Source organism: Somniosus microcephalus, chromosome 6, assembly GCF_052327205.1.
Source record: "Somniosus microcephalus isolate GS21.2 chromosome 6, FLI_Smic_1.0, whole genome shotgun sequence".
Lineage (NCBI taxonomy): Eukaryota > Metazoa > Chordata > Chondrichthyes > Squaliformes > Somniosidae > Somniosus > Somniosus microcephalus.
In genome coordinates, this window is record NC_140992.1 from 130,674,133 (window position 1) to 130,696,449 (window position 22,317).

A 22,317-nucleotide genomic window follows, 5' to 3' on the forward strand; every position below is an offset into this window, starting at 1 on the left:
TTCCCCCAATCTTCTGTCTGACCTGGATTTGTCCCAGAGGAGAAAAGTCAGTGTCTAATGCACTGTTTCCATCTTTTGGATTTTCAGTACATTTTCTACTCTTATTCTAGGGAAGAAAATGGGTAGGAAGAAATATAAGTATTTTCTCTGATCTATCTTCTAGTTGGCAAACCCACCTGTGGATTTTTGAGGTGCCATTAACATTGTATGATGTCTGTTAGTTAAAGACTTCAGTTGTAATGAGTAACTAACTACCTGTTGTCAAACTAGATTTGTCAAGGCAGCCTCTTAGCACAGCGGGTTTTTGTACCAACGTGCTATTTCCCAGAGTGATATCAAGAAGGTTACCCCCCACCCTGATTCTCCATGTGACGGGCTCTGATCCTTGGTGGACAGAGATGAGTGGAAGTCCTGCCCCTTATAACACAAGGTGCTAGGTTGTTGAGTGCGTGCTCTTTTGTCATCTGGCAGTGGCGCAAGGTTCCCCATTTATTTTGTTTTGTTTTGGTAAAGCTACAAGAGAAGCACAAAATCAGCGGTGGGAATCTGGGCGCCATAGAAGAGCTGGAGAATGCGTTTAACCTGGCAGAGGAGTCCTGTCCGGGCATTTCAGATAAACTGGTAGCACACATGGTGGAGCGGGTACGAAGGTGAGTGAAACACGGAAAGGAAGCCATGTGCGTGAATATATTCACAGGATTAAGGGAGTGAGCGTTAGATTTTCATGCAGTATTAAGAGAATCCTCGTTACCTTTTGTGAGCTGCAGTGTTTTGATGTGTTGGGATTATACAGAGCTGCTTGTACCACTGGAAGTAACCTGTGTCCATTAAACTTTCCAAATGCAATGTCAAACAAAGTATGATGTGCTCTGTATAATTTTAATTTGGTATCAGTCTGATTCCTTCACGTGTGTTGCAGTATTACAGGCTGCACGTGCACTATTGAAGAGGTGTTGGCGACTGAGTGTAAAAACCGGTTGACGTTACATTAAGAAAAACTGTACACTCTTAGTTTAAGAAGTTTTCAGTCCCTCTAATAGTAGGTTCCTAGCTAACCTCATCAAGTATGGTGTCACGCTGTAACTGGACTATGGGCAGAGCACACAATTGAAAAGGGGCAGTTTTTCACCATCAGTTTTCTCCACTCTATCCATTTCAGCTCTGCATTTTATAAGCTGCCAGCTGTAAAAGAAGTTTTAAAATGTAGGATCACCTAAACTCACTTAATGGGGTTTGCAAGAATTCTCTAAACTCCACTCAGTAAAAATTCTCATCATGAAGTAATCCTGGTCTCCTCCAGTGGCTGCCTACACAACATGCTTGTTGGCCCACCAAACCTGTCTGTTCAGTTCACCCGTCTCTAGCTAAACTGAAGCTGGGAACACACTCCATCTTTTAAGGCGCTTTTATGTTTGTACTGAAACGACACTACTGTCTGGATAAGGGTGCCGGATTTAGCCATGGGAACACAGGAGGTAGATTGACAACGTCCAGACTCATTCACGCAGGAGCAGACAGCTGTCAGAGAAGAGACTTTCATCCTAAATGTTGGCTTGGCACACTTGATGGCACTCTCAGCTCTTGAGTCAGAACTACTATGGACTTGAACACACAAACTAGGCTTGTGCCGTACAGAGGGAGTGCTGCATTGCCAGGGTTGCTGTCTTTCTGATGTGACACTAAGGCAGGTCACTGTATGCCTGTTCAGGTGGATGTAAAAGACCCCATGGGAATATTCAAAGAGCAAGGGAGTCTTTGTCCTTCCAACACCACTTAGTAACTGGCCATTCATCTCACTTGGTGTTTGTGGGATCTTGCTGTGCACACATCGGCTGCCACATTTGTTTACATAACAGTGAATGCTCTTCAAAAGCAATTCATTGATTGTGAAGTGCTTTAGAATATTGTGAGGGTGTGAAAGTCGCTATATAAATTCAAGATAAACATATTCCACTGAGGAAAAAGGGGAGTAAAAGAAAAGACAGCCATCCGTGGCTTACTAAAGTAATAAAGGATAGTATCCGACTGAAAACAAGGGCATATAAAGTAGCCAAATCTAGTGGGAGGATAGAAGATTGGGAAGCATTTAAAAGCCAGCAAACAATAACTAAAAGATTAATTAAGAAAGGGAAGATAGATTATGAAAGTAAATAGCAAAAAATATAAAAACAGATAGCAAGAGTTTCTACAGCTATATAAAAAGAAAAAGGGTGGCTAAAGTGAATGTTGGTCCCTTAGAGGATGAGACCGGGAAACTAGTGGTGGGGAACATGGAGATGGCAAAGACGCTGAACAAATATTTTGTATCAGTCTTTACAGTAGAGGACACTAAAAATATCCCAACACTGGACAAACAGGGGGCAATGGGGGGGGGGGGGGGAGGAGCTAAACACGATTAAAATCACTAAGGAAATGTTTCTCAGTAAAATAATGGGACTTAAGGCGGATAAATCCCCCAGACCTGATGGCCTACATCCTAGGGTCTTGAGAGAAGTGGCGGTAGGGATTGTGGATGCATTGGTGATTATTTTCCAAAACTCCCTGGACTCAGGAAAGGTCCCGGCAGATTGGAAAACTGCTAATGTAACACCCTTATTTAAGAAGGGAAGTAGACAAAAAGCTGGAAACTATAGACTAGTTAGCCTAACACCTGTGGTTGGCAAAATGTTGGAGTCCATTATTAAGGAAACAGTAACAGAGCATTTGGATAAACATAATTTAATAGGACAGAGTCAGCATGATTTTATGAAGGGGAAGTCATGTTTGACAAATTTGCTTGAACTTTTTGAGGATGTAACATACAGGGTGGATAAAGGGGAACCAGTGGATGTGGTGTATTTGGACTTCCAAAAGGCATTTGACAAGGTTCCACACAAAAGATTACTGATCAAGATAAAAAATCACGGGATTGGGGGTAATATACTGGCATGGGTGGAAGATTGGCTATCTAACAGAAAACAAAGAGTTGGGATAAATGGTTTGTTCTCGGGCTGGCAATCAGTAACTAGTGGTGTTCCACAGGGGTCAGTGCTGGGACCCCAACTCTTTACAATCGATATTAACGATTTGGAGGAAGGGACCGAGTGCAACATATCCAAGTTTGCCGACGATACAAAGATGGGAGGGAAAGCAGTGAGTGAGGAGGACATAAAAAACCTGCAAAAGGACATAGACAGGCTAAGTGAGTGGGCAGAGATTTGGCAGATGAAACATAATATTGGAAAGTGTGAGGTTATGCATTTTGGCAGAAAAAATCAAAGAGCAAGTTATTATCTAAATGGAGAGAAACTGCAAAGTGCTACAGTACAAAGGGATCTGGGGGTCCTGGTGCATGAAACACAAAAAGTTAGTATGCAGGTGCAGCAGGTGATCAGGAAGGCCAATGGAATCTTGGCTTTTATTGCAAGGGAGATGGAGTATAAAAACAGGGAAGTCTTGCTGCAGTTATACAGGGTATTGGTGAGGCCACACCTGGAATACTGCGTGCAGTTTTGGTTTCCATATTTAAGAAAAGATATACTTGCTCTCGAGGCAGTTCAGAGAAGGTTCACTCGGTTGATTCCGGAGATGAGGGGGTTGACATATGAGGAAAGGTTGAGTAGGTTGGGCCTCTACTCATTGGAGTTCAGAAGAATGAGAGGTGATCTTATCGAAACATATAAGATTGTGAGGGGGCTTGATTGGGTGGATGCGGTGAGGATGTTTCCACTGATGGGTGAGACTAGAACTAGGGGGCATAATCTTAGAATAAGGGGCTGCCCTTTCGAAACTGAGATGAGACACTTCTTCACTCAGAGGGTAGTAAATCTATGGAATTTGCTACCCCAGAGAGCTGTGGAAGCTGCAACATTAAATAAATTTAAATCGGAGATAGACAGTTTCCTAGCAGATAAGGGAATTAGGTGTTACGGGGAGAGGGCAGGGAATTGGACGCGAGTCTAGATTCGGATCAGCCATGATCCTATTGAATAGCGGAGCAGGCCCAAGGGGCCATATGGCCTACTTCTGCTCCTGCTTCTTATGTTAAGTCTGTTCTTTGTTGGTGTGGTTTGAAGGAGGGCCCAGAGGTGAAAGGAGTGTGCCATCTTGATTTGTATATTGTCTTCGTTAGTAAGTACCTGAGCCTCCCAACTGTTCCCATTGCGGTGGACAAGGCACCTCCAAAGTGGAAAATTCCCCTACCCTTGGTGGATGAAGTGCAGTAAAACAGGGGGCGTCACCTTTGGGCAAGTTGTGGCTAAGTAAGAAGTGCCTGTGGGCAGTTTCTGTAACGACCTTATGATGCGCCCAGTGTCCATTCAACCATTCACTTTGTGATTCTACTTTGAGAAAAACAGTTCTGATCTCGGCTTTTCCTGTTGAATCTATTGCTCAAACACTAGCCACTATAAGGATCTGAACCGAAGCTTTCTAATGTATGAATTATTATTGTTGATAGAGGTACAATGTGAAGTTTATCAAAATTACTTTTTAAAAACAAACTTGAGCTAGGTGACTGTTTTCAATTGCGTACGGTACAAATAGGGGGAAATAGAGAAGTCAAACCTTTGATGGGTTGTGTGTTTAATTGAACAGTTCCATTCAGTGGTAGGATTCTGTGAATCCCTGTTAAATGATCTTTGAATTCTTAGTGGTCAGACAGCATATGCACTGAGTCTTTGTGCAACTCTGTTTTATCTATTTTTAGATCCCTTATTAATTCCTCACAGCTGCAGGATGTCATGTATTGCAGCTCATGTCCACTGCACATAGCTCTAATGGTCATTCCCACTTCCACTTGTCCTTTCTCTTTGTCCCTCACACCCTCCCTCTTTGGTTCTCTATCTCTTTCTGTGCTGTATATTCTATATAATTCTATGTAAAAAATGGATCTTTAATCATCTTCTGCTAAAAAAAATCTATCCAGCTCCCTCTTGAATTTTGTGACACTGTTCATCTCTTGGCCAATCTGTTCCAATCACGTTTAGGGAGTTGGTCACACCGCAGGCAAAGGTTGCACAGGCAGAAAGGGAATGGGTGACCAACAGGCAGAGTAGTAGGCGCAGGCATGTAGTGCAGGAGTCCCCTCTCAAACAGATATACCACTTTGAATACTGTTGAGGGGGATGGCTTATCAGGGGAAAGCAGCAGCAGCCAAATTCCTGGCACCAGGGGTGGTTCTGCTGCACAGGACGGGAGGAGAAAGAGGGGTAGAGCTATAGTAAGAGGGGATTCTATTGTAAGGGGAATAGATAGGCGTTTCTGCGGCCGCAAACGAGACTCCAGGATGGTGTGTTGCCTCCCTGGTGCAAGGGTCAAGGATGTCTCAGAGCGGCTGCAGAACATTTTGGAAGGGGAGGGTGAACAGCCAGTTGTCGTGGTGCATATAGGTACCAATGATATAGGTAAGAAATGGGATGAGGTCCTAAAAACTGAATATAGGGAGTGAGGAGGTAAATTTAAAAAATAGGATCTCAAAGGTAGTAATCTCAGGATTGCTACCAGTGCCATGTGCTAGTCAGAGTAGAAATAGAAGGATATTTCAGATGAATACATGGCTAGAGGAATGGTGCAAGGGGGAGGGATTCAAATTCCTGGGACATTGGAACCGGTTCTGGGGGAGGTGGAACCAGTACAAACCGGACGGTTTGCACCTGGGCAGGGCCCGGACCGATGTCCTAGGGGGAGTGTTTGCTAGTGCTCTGGGGGAGGGTTTAAACTAAAATGGCAGGGGGTTGGGAACCTGAGCAGGGAGACAGAGGAAAGGGAAACGAGGAGAAAAACAAAAGTGGCAGCCAGAGAAATCGACGGTTTAAATCAAACATGGCCACAGTAAATAATAATTCTAATAGGCCTAAGAGCGTTAAAAAAACAAGCCTGAAGGCTTTGGCCTAGAAATTCACTAGCCTTAGCGCCGCTTTTGAGGCGCTAGAGGGACTAGCGCCAGAGTTATGGCCAGTTGAAAAATTCCCTGGGGCCCTAAAGCGGCGTTGCACCGGTAGCGCTGCGCCGGCACCGATGACGTCATCGGTGTGCGCAGCGTCCCGGTTGCCATGCCGACGGGCCCCAGCGCCGAAATTCAGTTGCGGCCGCCTCGCCCGTGGCAGCCGCAACTAAGACTCTGGCAACAGAGTCCAACCTGTGTTTGCGCCGGCGCATTAAAGGCCCCGTGGCGGCCGGCCGCTTTCCCGCCGGCCGCCTGCCCGCAGCTTCCTCCCCGGACTTCTCCCCCCCCCCCCCCCCCCCCGGAACAGATGCAAGCCCGGCACTTGTCCGAGGTGCCGGGCTCATTTTTGAAGAGATTTGCGCGGGCCGCGGCCGGGTGCAGGCAGCTCCTCCTTAACGGAAGGAGGAGGCCTGCACTTCCCGAGCCTGCCGCACCGCAGCGGGCGCCATAGCGCCGCAATGCGGCGCGTTGCGCCAGTTTTCAGGCGCTAAAACCCTTCAGTAGCGCCGGCAGCCGTTTGGGCGCGGCGCTACTGAATTTTTGGCGCGCGCAAAGGGACTTAGCGCCGGCGCTAACTTCCGGCGCTGAAGCCCTGGCGCAGCGCAAACTCAATTTCTAGGCCTTTGTGTCTTAATGCGAGGAGCATTCATAATAAGGTGGATGAATTAGCTACGCAAATAGAGGTAAACGAATATGATTTGATTAGGATTATGGAAACATAGCTCCAGGGTGGCCAAGGCTTGGAACTCAACATCCAGGGGTATTCAATATTCAGGAAAGATAGGCAAAAAGGAAAGGGAGGTGGGGTAGCATTGCTGGTTAAAGAGGGGATTAACACAATTGTAAGGAAGGATATTAGCTCTGATGTGGAATTTGGATGGGTAGAAATGAGAAATACCAAGGGGCAGAAAACGTTAGTGGGAGTGGTACATAGACCTCCAAACAGTAATGCGGTTGGGGATGGCATTAAAAGGGAAATTAGAGAAGCGTGCAATAAGGGCACAGCAGCCATCATGGGTGACTTTAATCTACATATAGATTGGGCTAACCAAATTAGTAACAATACTGTGGAGGAGGAATTCCTGGAGTGTTTACAGGATGGTTTCCTGGACCAAAATGTCGAGGAACCTACTAGAGATCAGGCCATCTTAGACTGGGTATTATGTAATGAGAAAGGATTAATTAGCAATCTTGTTGTACGAGGCCCCTTGGGTCGGAGCGATCATAATATGATCGAATTCTTCATTATGATGGAGAGTGAAGTAGTTGACTCAGAGACTAGGGTCCTGCATTTAAATAAAGGAAACTACGATGGTATGAGGTGCGAGTTGGGTAGGATTGATTGAGGAATGTCACTCAAAGGGTTGACGGTGGATAGGCAATGGCAAACATTCAAAGATCGCATGGATGAACTACAGAATTTGTTCATCCCAGTTTGGCATAAAAATAAAACAAAAAAGGTGACTCAACCGTGGCTAACAAGGGAAATTAGGGATAGCATAAGATCCAAGGAGAGGACATATAAATTGGCCAGAAAAAGCAGTAAACCTGAGGATTGGGAGCAGTTTAGGATTCAACAAAGGAGGACAAAGGGATTAATTAAGAAGGGGAAAATAGAATATGAGAGTAAGCTTTCAGGGAACATAAAAATTGACTGTAAAAGCTTTTATAGATATGTGAAGAGAAAAAGATTGGTGAAGTCAAGCGTAGGTCCCTTGCAGTCAGAATCAGGGGAATTTATAATGGGGAACAAAGAAATGGCAGACTAATTAAGTACATATTTTGATTCTGTCTTCACAAAGCAGGACACAAATAACCTCCCAGAGATGTCGGGGAACATAGGGTCTGATGAAAGGGAGGAACTGAAAGAAATCAGTATTTGTAGTGAAATGGTGTTCGGGAAATTGACGGGATTGAAGGCCGATAAATCCCCAAGGCCTGATAATCTACATCCTAGGGTACTTAAGGAAGTGGCCCTAGAAATAGTAGATGCATTGCTTATCATCTTCCAACATTCGATGGAATCTGGAACAGTTCCCATGGATTGGAGGGTAGCTAATGTTACTCCACTATTCAAAAAAGGTGGTAGAGTGAAAACGGGGAATTACAGACCGGTAAGCCTGACATCGATAGTGGGGAAAATGCTAGAGTCCATTTTATATGAAAGATGTAATAGCAGAGCACTTGGAAAACAGTGACAGGATCGGACAAAGTTAACATGGATTTACAAAAGGTTAATCGTGCTTGACTAATCTACTGGAATCTTTTGAGGATATAACTGGTAAAATAGATAAGGGAGAATCAGTGGATATGGTGTATTTGGACTTTCAAAAGGCTTTCGATAAGGTCCCGCATAAGAGATTAGCGTGTAAAGTTCAGGCACATGGGATTGGAGGCAAGGTATTGACTTGGATAGAGAACTGGTTGGCAGACAGAAAGCAAAGAGTTGGAATAAACGGGTCTTTTTCCGAGTGGCAGGCAGTGACTAGTGGGGTACTGCAGGGATCAGACCTTGGACCCCAGCTATTCACAATATATATTAATGATCTAGACAAGGGAACTAGATGTAATATCTCCAAGTTTGCAGACGACACAAAGCTGGGTGGGCGTGTGTGCTGTGAGGAGGATGCCGAGAAACTCCAGGATGATTTGGACAGATTGGGTGATTGGGCAGAAGCATGGCAGATACAATATAATGTGGATAAATGCAAGGTTATCCACTTTGGTGTCAAAAACAGGAAGGCAGATTATTATTTGAATGGCAATAGATTGGGAGAAGGGGAAGTGCAACGAGAACTGGGTGTCCTTGTGCACCAGTCGCTGAAGGTAAGCATGCAGATGCAGCAGGCAGTTAAGAAGGCAAATGGTATGTTGGCCTTCGTAGCGAGAGGGTTTGAGTACAGGAAAAAGGATGTCTTGCTGCAGTTGGAGAGGGCCTTGGTGAGACCACACCTTGAGTATTGTGTGCAGTTTTGGTCGCCTTATCTGAGGAAGGATGTTCTTGCCATGAAGGGAGTTCAGCGAAGATTCACCAGGCTGATACCTGGGATGGCAGGAATGACGTATGAGGAGAGATTGGGTCGATTGGGCTTATACTCGCTGGAGTTTAGAAGAATGAGAGGGGATCTCATTGAAACTTATAACATTCTGACAGGACTGGACAGACTAGATGCAGGAAGGGTGTTCCCGATGGTCAGGGAGTCCAGAACCAGGGGTCACAGTCTAAGGGGTAAGTCATTTAGGACAGAAATGAGGAGGAATTTCTTCACCCAGAGTGTGGTGAACCTGTAGAATTCTCTACCACAGAAGGCAGTAGAGGCCAATTCATTAAATATATCAAGAAGGAGTTGGATATATTTCTTAAGGCTAAAGGGATCAAGGGATATGGGGAGAAAGCAGGGACAGGGTACTCAATTTGATTGATCAGCCATGATTGCATTGAATGGCGGAGCAGGCTCGAGGGGCCGAATGGCCTACTCCTGCTCCTATCTTCTATGTTCCAATCCTTGCTGAAAGCAGTTAAATCTAAATTATCAGCTTACCTTCCCTCACCTGTGTTTTAGGCCATGCCACCCGGTTGGATATTACTAGAGCTCAGTTTAGCTGTACCCCTTATAATCCTGAAAATTGACTTTTCTGCATTTTAAATATTCCCAGTTCCCTTGGCCTCTCCTCATAGCTCAGGTGCCTAATCCTCGGCATTGGTTTAGTTGCCCTGCACTGTACCTTCTCCAAAGCCAGGATCCCCTCACTGTAGTACAGTGACCACAACGGTAGTGCAGGTAGGCTGTATCAGTGCTTTATACGAGCTCACTATTACCCCCTGGCATTTCAGTTCAATTCCCTCTGGCTGTGCACTCCACAAACACATTTGTCTCAAAACTCTAATCTTTTAGTTCATACGTATAAAATTGCACTAACACACTGACCCTCCTGAGATGGTAAAAGCTGGGCCCATACAGTCATACTTGTGGTTTATGGCTTACTTAATCACTGCTTAATTTACCTGGTGGTGTCCTGCACTATGGACCTTGGCCTCAGTTTCTCCGTTTAAAAATTGATTCCCTACAGCTCCCAATCTCAGTCAGGGGGGATGGGGCGTAAGCAGAAACTAAGCTTCTCCTAGGCCCAGTCCCGAAGCACCAATCTCACCCATTGCTTGTGGTGGTTAAGCGTTGTATTGATAGAGGCTTGGGAGTAAATTAGCTTCCCTGCCTTCTTGTCCATAAGAACATAAGAAATAGGAGCAGGAGCAGGCTGTGGTAAACCACGTTCACTATCGTATCACTGTTAGTAGTTAGCACTGTTCACCACTGTTCGTTATAACTGTATCACTGACCACTATTGTATCACGGTACGAGGTCGCCTCTTGCCACACTGCTATACCTGGGATGACCACTGCCGACTCCGCCTTGGCTCCACCCACCAGGCCAGGTATAAAGGTGAGCGACTGGCTGGTATTCCTCCTGCTTGGATCGGATCACCCACGAGAGTGGGCTCTGTTATTTAGTCAATAAAAACCTTTAGTCACCTTCGTAACTCTTCGCCTTTTATTGGAGGAATTGATAGGTATATCAATTTTATTGACTAAATTTAATGATGTCCGACAACGAGTCACAACCGGCGGAGGAGCCACCAGCGCAGCTCCCAGGAGCACAGCCACACCAGCCAGCTTGGCTGCGAGCCCTCAGACCGCCGTACCTGGACCTGAACCCACGAGCAGCAAACTCAGCCGCAGACTTTAAACACTGGCTGGTCTGCTTCGAATCATACCTGAGAGAATCCAGCGTCCCTCAGGCATCCAAACTAAGTGTCCTGCAGGCACAACTGAGCCCGAGAGTATACACTCTCATCGAGGACATGACTACCTACGAGACCGCCATCAACCTGCTGAAACAGAAGTACCGGACCCCGGTAAACTACATGTACGCTAGGCACCTCCTAAGATCACGGCCGCAACAGCCAGGAGAATCAGTAGCCGAATTCTCACAGGCGCTATATGCACTCGCCAGGAACTGTGACTTTAAATCGGTGTCGGCAGCCGAAAATACTGAAGATAATATCCGCGACGCATTCCTGAAAGGCCTACGGTCCGAGTACTCACGGCAAAGACTGCTGGAAGCTAAAGACCTCAGCATGGAAAAAGCTGAAGCCCTCGCTATCTCCCTGGAAGTGGCCCACCAAGATCAGGAAGCATTCACCAGGTACTGCTCGCGACCCTGGGACTCGGGCCCGACCCCTACCACAGCACCCTTCCCAGCGCCGCCCCCGGGACCTACCTCTGCGTCGGCGTCCCGGACCCGACCGGCCCCGCCACCCCCGGCACCGGCCCCGACATCGGGCATCCGCGATCGGGCCGCCGGCTGTTTTTTTTGTGGCCAGGAGAAGCACCCGAGGTCGCGCTGCCCAGCCAAGAACTCCATATGTAAAACCTGCCTGAAGAAAGGCCACTTCTCCAAGGCCTGCAGGAGCGGATCCTCAGAGGCCAGCAGTGCCGCATGCGAACTATGGGGGCGGCCATCTTCGTTTAGGGCAACTGAGGCCAGCACCCCCACACATGAGTCATGGGGGCGGCCATCTTTGATTAAGGCAACCGACCCCAATAGTGCCTCATGGGGCCCTACCTCGTGGGAGACGCCATTTTACTCACCACGCCCGACCGCCTCGCCCGCAGATGACAACGACTCGCTCAGCTACACACTAGCTTCCGTCACCCTGGACCAAGCCCGCCCGCACCATCTGTCCAAGTCAATGATGGACATCAAAGTGAACGGCCACGCCACGACCTGCCTGTTCGACAGCGGAAGCACGGAGAGCTTCATCCACCCAGACACGGTGAGCCACTACTCCCTCTCTGTCCTACCAACGCGCAGCCGAATCTCGATGGCATCGAGGTCCCACGCCACGGACATCAGCGGCTACTGTGTCGTGACCCTGTCGGTTAAGGGCACGGAGTATAAAAACTTTAAACTCCTCGTCCTCCCCCATCTCTGCGCTGCCGTCCTACTAGGGCTGGACTTCCAATCCCACCTCCAAAGCGTAACCCTAGCATACGGTGGACCCCTCCCCCCACTCACAGTCAACAACCAGCAAACGTTAAACCGCCCACCGCGTAACACCTGCAGCCTCTCCACCCTCAAGGTCCCGCCACCCTCTCTGTTTGCTAACCTTACCCCTGACTGCAAACCCGTCGCTACCAAAAGCAGGCGGTATAGCGCCGGGGACAGAGCCTTCATTAGCTCTGAGGTGCGGCGCCTCCTGAAAGAGGGCATTATCGAGGGGAGCAGCAGCCCCTGGCGTGCCCAGGTCGTAGTCGTAAAGACCGGCGATAAAAACCGCCTGGTCATCGACTACAGCCAGACCATAAACAGATATACCCAGCTGGACGCATACCCCCTCCCCCGCATATCTGACATGGTCAATCAGATTGCACAGTATAAAGTATTCTCGACCATCGACCTGAAGTCGGCCTACCACCAACTCCCTATCCACCCTGAGGACCGCCAGTATACCGCCTTCGAGGCGAATGGGCGCCTATACCACTTCCTTAGGGTCCCCTTCGGTGTCACTAATGGGGTCTCGGTCTTCCAAAGGGAGATGGACCAGATGGTTGACCAGAACGAACTGCAGGCTACATTCCCCTACCTAGATAACGTCACTATCTGCGGCCGCGACCGGCAGGAACATGACGCGAATCTGGAGAAATTCCTCCGTACGGCCCAACGGCTGAACCTCACCTACAATAAGGAGAAATGCGTGTTTAACACCACGCGCCTTGCCATCCTAGGCTGCGTAGTGGAGAACGGAATCATCGGCCCCGACCCAGAAAGAATGCGCCCCCTCATGGAGCTACCCCTCCCCCACTGCCCTAAAGCACTTAGGAGAACCCTGGGGCTTTTCGCCTACTATGCCCAATGGGTACCCAATTACGCGGACAAAGCCAGACCCCTCCTGAAAGCCACTTCCTTCCCCCTCACGGAGGAGGCGTGCGCGGCCTTCTCCCTCATTAAGGGAGACATAGCCAAGGCCACGATGCACGCAGTGGACGAGTCCATCCCCTTTCAGGTGGAGAGCGACGCATCCGACTTCGCCTTAGCCGCCACCCTAAACCAGGAGGGGAGGCCAGTGGCCTTCTTCTCAAGGACCCTACAGGGCCCCGAGATCCGACATTCGTCGGTCGAGAAAGAGGCCCAGGCGATCGTGGAGGCAGTACGGCGCTGGAGGCACTACCTGGCAGGCAAACGATTTACCCTCCTCACCGACCAGCGTTCGGTGGCTTTCATGTTTAATAACAAGCTGAAGGGCAAAATCAAGAATGACAAGATTTTGAGATGGAGAATCGAGCTCTCCACCTACGATTATGAGATCTTGTACCAGCCAGGCAAGCTGAACGAATCCCCTGATGCCCTTTCACGAATGACATGCGCCAGCACGCATATCGATAGGCTTCAGACCCTCCACGACCAGCTCTGCCACCCCGGAGTCACCAGACTCTACCATTTCATTAAGGCCCGCAACCTGACCTACTCCATCGAGGAGGTCAGGACCATGACCAGGAACTGCCAGACCTGTGCGGAGTGCAAACCGCACTTCTATAGGCCGGACCGAGCAAGCCTGATCAAGGCCACCCGCCCCTTCGAGCGCCTGAGCATCGACTTTAAGGGGCCCCTCCCGTCCTCTGACCGTAATGTGTACTTCCTCAACATCGTTGATGAGTACTCCCGTTTCCCCTTTGCCTTCCCCTGCCCCGACATGACCAGTAGCACGGTCATTAAGTGCCTGAATGCCCTCTTCGCCTTGTTCGGGTTCCCGAACTATATACACAGCGACCGGGGCTCCTCCTTCATGAGCGAGGAACTCCGGCAATTCCTCCTAGAGAGAGGTATTGCAGCAAGCAGGACCACCAGCTACAACCCCAGAGGTAACGGTCAGGTGGAAAGAGAGAACGCGACGGTATGGAAGGCCGTCCTCTTAGCCTTAAAGTCTAAGGGCCTCCCAACCTCCCGCTGGCAAGAAGTCCTCCCGACAGCGCTGCACTCCATCCGGTCATTACTTTGCACGGCCACTAACACCACCCCCCATGAACGAATGTTCGTTTTCCCCAGGAAGTCGACTACGGGAACCACTCTACCAACCTGGCTGACCGCCCCGGGGCCGGTCTGGCTGCGGAAACACGTGAGGACCCATAAAACGGACCCCCTGGTCGAGAGGGTGAACCTCCTGCACGCCAACCCCCAGTACGCCTACGTGGCGTACCCAGACGGGCGGGAGGACACTGTCTCCCTACGAGACCTCGCACCCTCAGCCGATCCGGAAACACCGCCACCACCCCCCCCAACCTCAGTCCAGGTAGACGGCATGCCGGAACCCCACGAGCCCTCGCCGACCACGCAAACACCAGCATCAACACCGGATAAGGCACCAGCACCGGATAAGGCAACACCACCGCTGCGGCGATCGGAGAGGCTTACGAAGCCTCCGGACAGACTGACCTACCAGAATTGGTAGTACACTTCACCCCGCCGGACTTAATTCTAAACAAGGGGTGAATGTGGTAAACCACGTTCACTATCGTATCACTGTTAGTAGTTAGCACTGTTCACCACTGTTCGTTATAACTGTATCACTGACCACTATTGTATCACGGTACGAGGTCGCCTCTTGCCACACTGCTATACCTGGGATGACCACTGCCGACTCCGCCTTGGCTCCACCCACCAGGCCAGGTATAAAGGTGAGCGACTGGCTGGTATTCCTCCTGCTTGGATCGGATCACCCACGAGAGTGGGCTCTGTTATTTAGTCAATAAAAACCTTTAGTCACCTTCGTAACTCTTCGCCTTTTATTGGAGGAATTGATCGGTATATCACAGGCCATTTGGCCCTTCGAGCCTGCTCCGCCATTCAATAAGATCATGGCTGATCTTCTGCCTCAACTCCATTCACCGGCCCTATCGCCATTTCCCTTGATGCCCTTACTAGTCAGAAATCTATCGACTTCTGTTTTGAATATACCCAATGACTGAGCCTCCACAGCCCTCTGGGGTAGAGAATTCCAAAGATTCACCACCCTCTGTGTGAAGAAATTTCTTCTCATCTCAGTCCTGATGGCCTACCCTTTATCTTGAGGCTGTGGCCCCTGGTTCTAGACTCCCCAGCTAAGGGAAACATTCTCCCAGCATCCATCCTATCAAGCCCTGTAATAATTTTGTATGCTTCAATGAGATCCCCTCTCATTCTTCTGAATTCAAGAGTATACAGGCCTAGTTTACTCAATCTCTTCTCATCCGACAGTCCCGCCATCCCAGGAATCAATCTCGTGAACCTTCGTTGCACTCCCTCTATGGCAAGTATATCCTTCCTTCGGTAAGGAGACCAAAATTGTACACAGTACTCCAGGGTTAAGTCATTAAACATGGAATTGTCTGTCAGGGGATGTAATGAGGAGTATAAGTCAGGCTGTAAACAGGGATGGAAGGGTTAACTAGCTTTATACCAATCAACTATCGATGTGAAAATGCTCCATTTCCTTCAATGACCCAAACCCTTTTGAAGTCCCTGCACCGATAGTTAAGCAGTTAAGTTGGTCACTGGTTCCTGAACTGAATTCCTGGCAAGCAGCCTTTGGCTGGAGCTGTGCCCACACTCAGACCCACATTAAAGGTGTAGCCCGATCAAGTCAAGGTCCTGTTATTGCTGACTGATAGCAAGAGTGGCCATGAGCACAAGAAGTCGCAGTGCCCTGACTCTAGAGGATTGACGTAGGATGGAGTTGTCTCATCGGTGATCCTGTCGCAGTGCTCTGTGTATCCATTAAAACTAGTATCCTGAAATACTGCCGTGAAACTATACATGTTAAAGCTTTCAGTAAGAGCATTTAAATTGCGTTTCAGTGGGCATCTTAACATCAGTTTAAAAAAAAATGTCTAGAAATCACTGCACAGGAGGAGTCAATTTGGCCCATTGCACTAACCGGTGCTGCCTACTCTAATCGCATTGCCCCGTATATGCTTCTTTATTAATTTTCAGATACTTATCCAATTCCCTTTTAAATGATATAGTCTCTGCCTCATTAGCCACTGGCTGTCAATCATTCCCTGTGCCAGTAACCCGCTGTGAGAGAACATTTCTTCTGGCTTCTTGCAGATTCCTCCAGTGACACTTTTGAGTCTGTGATCCCTTCTTATTGAAATATACAAAAAGATTAGACATTTTTTTTAGAAACAGGGATTGAACATGGGGACCAACAACCCTGCCGCTTTTTGTTAGACTATCTCTCTTCACAACATATCCCTCAATCCCTACTCTCTCCAGAAATGCATCTCATGAGCCCATTTATATTGTCTGCTTTAGTAACCTGTGCTGTCTCAATACTTAACATTTCTTCTGTCCAATTTTTTCTCTCTGGAGTCAATGACTGGGACAACCCCGATATTCAGCCCATCCTGAGGCGGTTGATCTACACCAAGGCAGTAGTGGGGCACTACAGCTGACCTTGTGGATTGGGAGCGGGGGTGGAATTACTGTTCAGTGACTTCTGAGACGTTTAGTTGTGGGGCGAGGATCGGGCTTAACAGTGATGCTTCTCGGGGATGAATAGCCTGCTATCTAGGTCATTGAACAGTGCACCCTGGAAAAAGCCAGCCCCTCTGGCGGGAGGTGGCGGAGTGGAGGGGGTGCCATTTGCAACCTGCATGAGTAGATGAGAAATCTATAGAGAGGGTTGAAGCTGCTCCTTTGACTTGTTCCTCTTTCCTTTTCCCCTCCCTCAGGTATTCGCTAAGTGGATCCAGCAAGAATTCAGCGCGGTGAGGATCTCGGCACCTCCAGGGGCTTCCCAAGTGCCCTGTGACCCAGCACCCAACAACACCCTTCCTGCTGCAGTTAGGAAAGCCCGTGGCTGCCGATGCCAGTGCTTCATGGCCATGGCGACGAGACTCGATCACACTGTTGGATCAGAACTGAAAATGTTTTACTTTTAACACTGCCGCCATGAGGGGTGGCACCAAATAAGAGGGGTTGATATCTTTTTTTGTTGTTTTAATTAGAAGTTATAATATTTTTACAATTTCTTTATATACAGAGAAAGTTAATTGATGGTGTATATCAAACTGTATTAGTAGAAATGTACTGTGTGAAAGAGACAGTATCTCTTTTGCTTGCCTGTCCAGGTTCTGTTTCAGAATTCAAAGGTCAATTATTTTTTAATGGTTTTAGAAATAAATACACCGTTTATAAGGGTGCAAGAACGTGGATCATATGCATTGAGGATGGAGGGTCCTAAACAGTGGATAACACTCCCTGAGCCACTCCTTTAAGATGTGACTACATTCTGCTGCTAGTTAAAATGAAGCGAATAGATGGAAGTAGCTAGAGGAGTTGGTGGTGGTGCTTATCCAGACTTTAGATCAGTCAGGTCACCCTCATTCGAAGAATTCCTCACTCTCGGGTCAGTCTGGCAGCGCAGTCAATATGTCTCTTGACTCTGAAGCCTGTCTCTTTCAGTCACTCCAACCTCGCTGGCCCCATCGAAGGAGGTTTCTCATATATGCGGCAACCTGTTAGATGGAGCCCTGCACTGAAGCGAGGCTGACCTGACTCTGTTAGCAGATTGCAGGAGGAGATTCAGGTCAGCAATTGAAAAGACCAGCTCAGACTGACTGGAAGGGAGGATTTGTGAGGTGCGAGATCAAGAAAGGAGTGAAAAATCTTTTATTTAAAAAAAAAACACAAATGTGAAGAATGTTACTCCTGGGTATATAGTAATCCCTCAATCTAAACCAGAATTATCGCTCCCCTTCCCCCAACGCCACCGATTACAGCAACATGACCCCACATCTTTCTTAAGACTCCAACTTACTGAGACCTGCAGAAGTGATTCTGTCTCTTAAAGAACAGTTCCACAATGCTGAAGGGCGGGGTTGCTGAAAGGGTACAGTTTATACTTGTGTCCAATCGAGCCAAGTCACGCCTGTCATGGATTATGCCGAGGCTCTCTGTCTTTTTGTTTTCCTGCACCCTGTGTTTGGTGGAGGAGATCAAGGTACTGCCTCCTGACCTGGAATCTCAATTCCTGTGGGCGATCCAGCCTGGAGTGTTACTCAAAAGGCGAAAGGACCAGAATGTTACTCGGATTGGATTGTAGAGAAATTTAAAATGAGATGTCTGAACTCCAAGCCTGGTAGAATCTGAAACTGCCTCTCTACCGGCCCTCACTCTGAACCCTTCATGTCCAAACGGTTGGCAGTGGCAATGAATGATCTGTGGCCAGCTGGAAGAGAACGTGTAACTCTGACTGTTTAAGGACAGATTTAAGAGGTAGATTCCTAAAACGTTTTATTTTAAACCCCACCCCCCTCTGATTCGCACCGTCAGTACTCCAGAGAACAGGAATTTGTAGGCGTGTTGAAGAAGCATTACTATTACCCATTGTACAGCAAGTGAGTTGCTGTCGCCAATGGATCTCCATGTCCCAGGAGATCTTGGGAACTGTGTTCAGTCTTTCAACTGAACTGCTGTTGGCCAATGTCTTTAATGGCATCGACATGGACTTTCCTACTGAACAAACTGGGGGAAACCCTGACGTTAGCAGGATTTGTTGACGAAATGAGCTTTGAGATCTGGTGATGCAGGTTTTATCCATTTGGTTTCAAAGGAAGTTTCTTTACCTCACTTCATGTAGCAGACAGCAATTACCATAATAACCTGTGTCCCACCTTAATTTGTGTGCTTTTTTTCTTGTAAGTACACGAATGTTTCATTGTGCAAGTAGGAAGCCATTCAGTTTAGATTCTGTTGTGTAACTTGGGATCAATGTTAATTCTGAATGGATCCTCTGTACAGCCTTAAATGGCAAGGCAAGTTAGACGGATTGTTTTGCTTTTACACCTTGCGTTAGGAAGAGAAACAAAATGACTGACAATACACCATGAAATATGGCCAGCCATATTGTTCTGCCCGTACAATGAAAGCCTGATACAAATGCCATGATATAATAACTAGGTGGATACAGCAAAAGGGCGAAGTGAAACGAGAGGATCGCTGGTTATTTGGGGGTTGGAATGGGTGTAGGACCTCAACAACCCGTATAACCTTTTTTTAGAAAGAAAAGACTGAACAGTATTATCCAAGAGTGGACAAAATTAGTATTATGCCCTGGGAGTAACCAGGAAACTGCAGCTGTAACGTAGAGGGAAATGAAACGTACACCGCAGTTTTTAAAGGTACTGTTGGTAACATCCAGGCAAAGAACTGACCAGCATCAAATCTTGCAGGGGTGGCATTTCCGTGGGGATCTCCCGTCGTGCCTTTGGCGGAATCCCCAGCAAGACGGCATAAAGAGCCGTTTGTTTAATTTCTCAGAGTTTTACCTCAATGTTATGGCTGGAGATCTGCAGAAACCTACCCCAATGTGTTTTTAGATTTTAGTTTGCTATTGCCTGCACAAAAAGTGATCATAAAGAGCCTCTTCCTTTTGGGACTCCGGGTCTGACGCCTGCAGTTCCAAACTCCAGATGCCTGCGCCTCATTGAGAGACAAAAGCAAGTCATCGATGCATTGATGCTCCGTGCCCTCACTGTATCCCGAATTGTACTTGGGGTGGACCTGCCATTTGAATGGACGAAGGAGTGAACATAACGAACTCTAGTTTTTAAACTCCATTGCCATGTTAGTGAAACTGGGGATTGTGTTCCTGTATGTCCAGTGTTTGTATACTGCGTGTATTAACAGTGTACAAGTGCACACCTGGTCCTCTCATCCCACTTATTACCTATCTTAAAGTCCAATTTAGGTTTGGTTGTAGTTATTTATGGTGAAGGAGGGTATCCGTGCTCTTGGAGCTGCGGATCGCGTTTTATAAACCGTGTAATGGACAAGAATAAAATATAAGAATGGGCCACCTGCAGTCTCTGGCTTTATTTGCAGCAGCATCTTCAAGATGGGCCTGGTTTCTGCCATGCTTGGATTTATATAGGGGAATAACCAGTTAATTTGCTTTTGGTGGTGAGGAATGTTGGCCAAGACACCCTGGAGAGCTCACTGCTCCTCTTTGAACAGTGCCATAGGATCTTCAATGTCAGCTGAACTACAGGAACAAAACAGGCAGGGCCTTGGTTAACATCTCAGCCAAAGGGCAGCACCTGAGCAATGCAGGGCGTCCTCCCCACTGCGCTGATCTGCCCTAGATTTTGTCCTGCAGTGAGATTTGAGCCTTTTGACTCATGACTGTGCTATCAACTGAGCCAAGCTCGCCTCGTTGCACATGAGATTTTTTGGGGGGAGCAGAAAGAGGTCTTGGCTTATTTAGCCAGTCACTGATAGATCTCTGTTCCCTGGTAATTGAAGCTTTTGCTGTAGTGAACAACTTGTCTGGATAACTGCTCATTACTCCAGGATCATCCTGGAATGCAGAATAGTGAACAGTTTTGCCATTGGCGAGCAGGACCCGATGGTGCTTAATGTGGTCCAGCCAGATCTGGCAATTAATGACTAAATCAGTTGTCCACCATAAACGATCAAGTCTGCATCCCTTGGACATAAGAGGGTGGGTGAGAGTGAGGGTTTTACTGGGTACAAGGGTAGCAAAGGTGAGGGTGTGATTGAGCAGAAGTATTGTGGCAAATAGATTTAAGAAAAATGTAGAACTGCATCTGCCACAGTTTTGCCCACGCACTTTATCAATGTCCCTTTGCAACTTTCTACTCCCATGGATACTATTTACTGTGCCACCTAACTTGGTGTTGTCGGCAAACTTAGATATACGGCTTTATTCCTTCATCTAAGTCAATGATAAATATAGTGAAAAGCCGAGGCCCCTGTACAGAACGCTTCAGGGGCACCACTTGTCACATTCTGCTAATTGTAGTACATACCCATTATCCCTACTCTCTGTCTCCTACCTCCAACCCAATTCCCTAACCATGCAAAAGGTTGCCTCCAATTCCATGAAAAATTCAGCTAGGTTCATTAGACATGACTGCCCTTTACAAATCCATGCTGGCTCTCTCTGATCAATTCATGTTTGTCCAAGTGCTCAGTCACTCAGCCCCTAATAACAGATTCTAGTAACTTCCCCACAACAGTCATTCGACTAATAGGTTTCTAATTTCCTGGTTTATCTCTCCCACCCTTCTTAGATAATGGAGTGACATTGGCAATTTTCCAATCCAAGGGGACAATTCCAGAATCAAGAGTTTTGGAAGATCATGACTAAAACATCAACAATTTCCTCACCTACTTAGTTTCTACCCCAGGGTATTAAAAGATCAGGTCCTGGAGATTTGCCTATCTTCAGTCTTCCCATCTTGTAATGAATCTAGTTAGTTCCTCCCCTTGATTTATTTTTAGTTTTCCTCGTATCTCTGGTACTTTATCCTCTTCCTCTACCGTGAAGAATGATACAAAATATTTAGCAAGTCTGCCATTTCCAATTACAGTGTCACCTGCGCCTGTCTTTAAGGGGCCCACATTACCCTTAGCCACCCTCTTTCTCTTAATATACTTGTAAAACATTTTAGTATTGCCCTTGATAGCCCTCAAGTTTTTTTCTTGTATTCCATTTTTGTAGTTCTTACGACTTTCTTTGTATGACTTTGCTGTTCTTTATATCTCTCCCAGTCCACAGGATCATTGTTATTCTTCATATTTGTGTAAACCTTTTCTTTAGTTTTATACTATCTCTCACCTCTTTTGTTGACTAAGGTTGTTTGATTAAACAAGTGGAGCTCTTGCCCTTTTGGGTTATGTTACAGGTCTTGTATTGTACCAAATACTTATTTGAACATCTCCCACTGTTCATCTGTAGTTTTATCTGTTAAAAGCTCTGCCCAGTCTTCTGTGGTTAATTTCTGCCTAATCCCTTCAAAGATAGCAGTGGTTTGTGATTCACCCTTCTCTCAAACCTAGTACCGAATTCAATCATGTTATGGTCACTGTTGGCTAGATGTTCCCTTACTGTTAGATTGTTGACTAATTCTGGCTCATTACTCGTCACTAAAACTAGTATGGCCTGTCCTCTTGTTGGTTCAAGAACATGATGAGCCAAAATTTGCTGTCAACATAATGGTGAGGCTAATGGCACTCGCTATTATTCATGCACAAATGGTACAGCAACTTCAGGCAAGGGCAGATGTGTGATTAAATGCAAATATCTAAAAGTTGCTGTCTGAGTTGCGCTGCTCTGCCGTTAGCTTCGTGAAAACGGCATCTCGCACATTCTCCATTGAAATGCATTGAAAGGCGTGAAGTTACTGTATTTGCACGGTAGATATGACCTAAACCTGCCACAGAAAGTTAAGTCTTGTCCATTTCAGCCTAAGTGCCTTCTTAATGATGTGATGTGTCAATTACTGCCAGTCAACCTCTGGCACTGAATATTAACTATTACAAGTG

General features: G+C 47.1%; 1 protein-coding gene across 3 annotated transcripts in view; it reads left to right on the forward strand.

Annotated features, from left to right (window-relative positions):
• Nucleotides 1-19,823, forward strand: part of stk25b (serine/threonine kinase 25b) — a 76,751-nt gene extending 56,928 nt beyond the window's left edge. For 2 of the 3 annotated variants that reach the window (XM_085990775.1, XM_085990777.1), the window contains one exon: nt 16,698-19,823. In XM_085990775.1, coding sequence (XP_085846901.1) covers nt 16,698-16,907 — 210 coding nt within the window. In that variant the 3' untranslated portion in view covers nt 16,908-19,823. Of the gene's footprint in view, nt 1-513; nt 651-16,697 lie in introns of all 3 variants that reach the window. The other variant, XM_085990776.1, reaches the window with a different exon arrangement.
• The last annotated feature ends 2,494 nt before the right edge of the window (nt 19,824-22,317 follow it).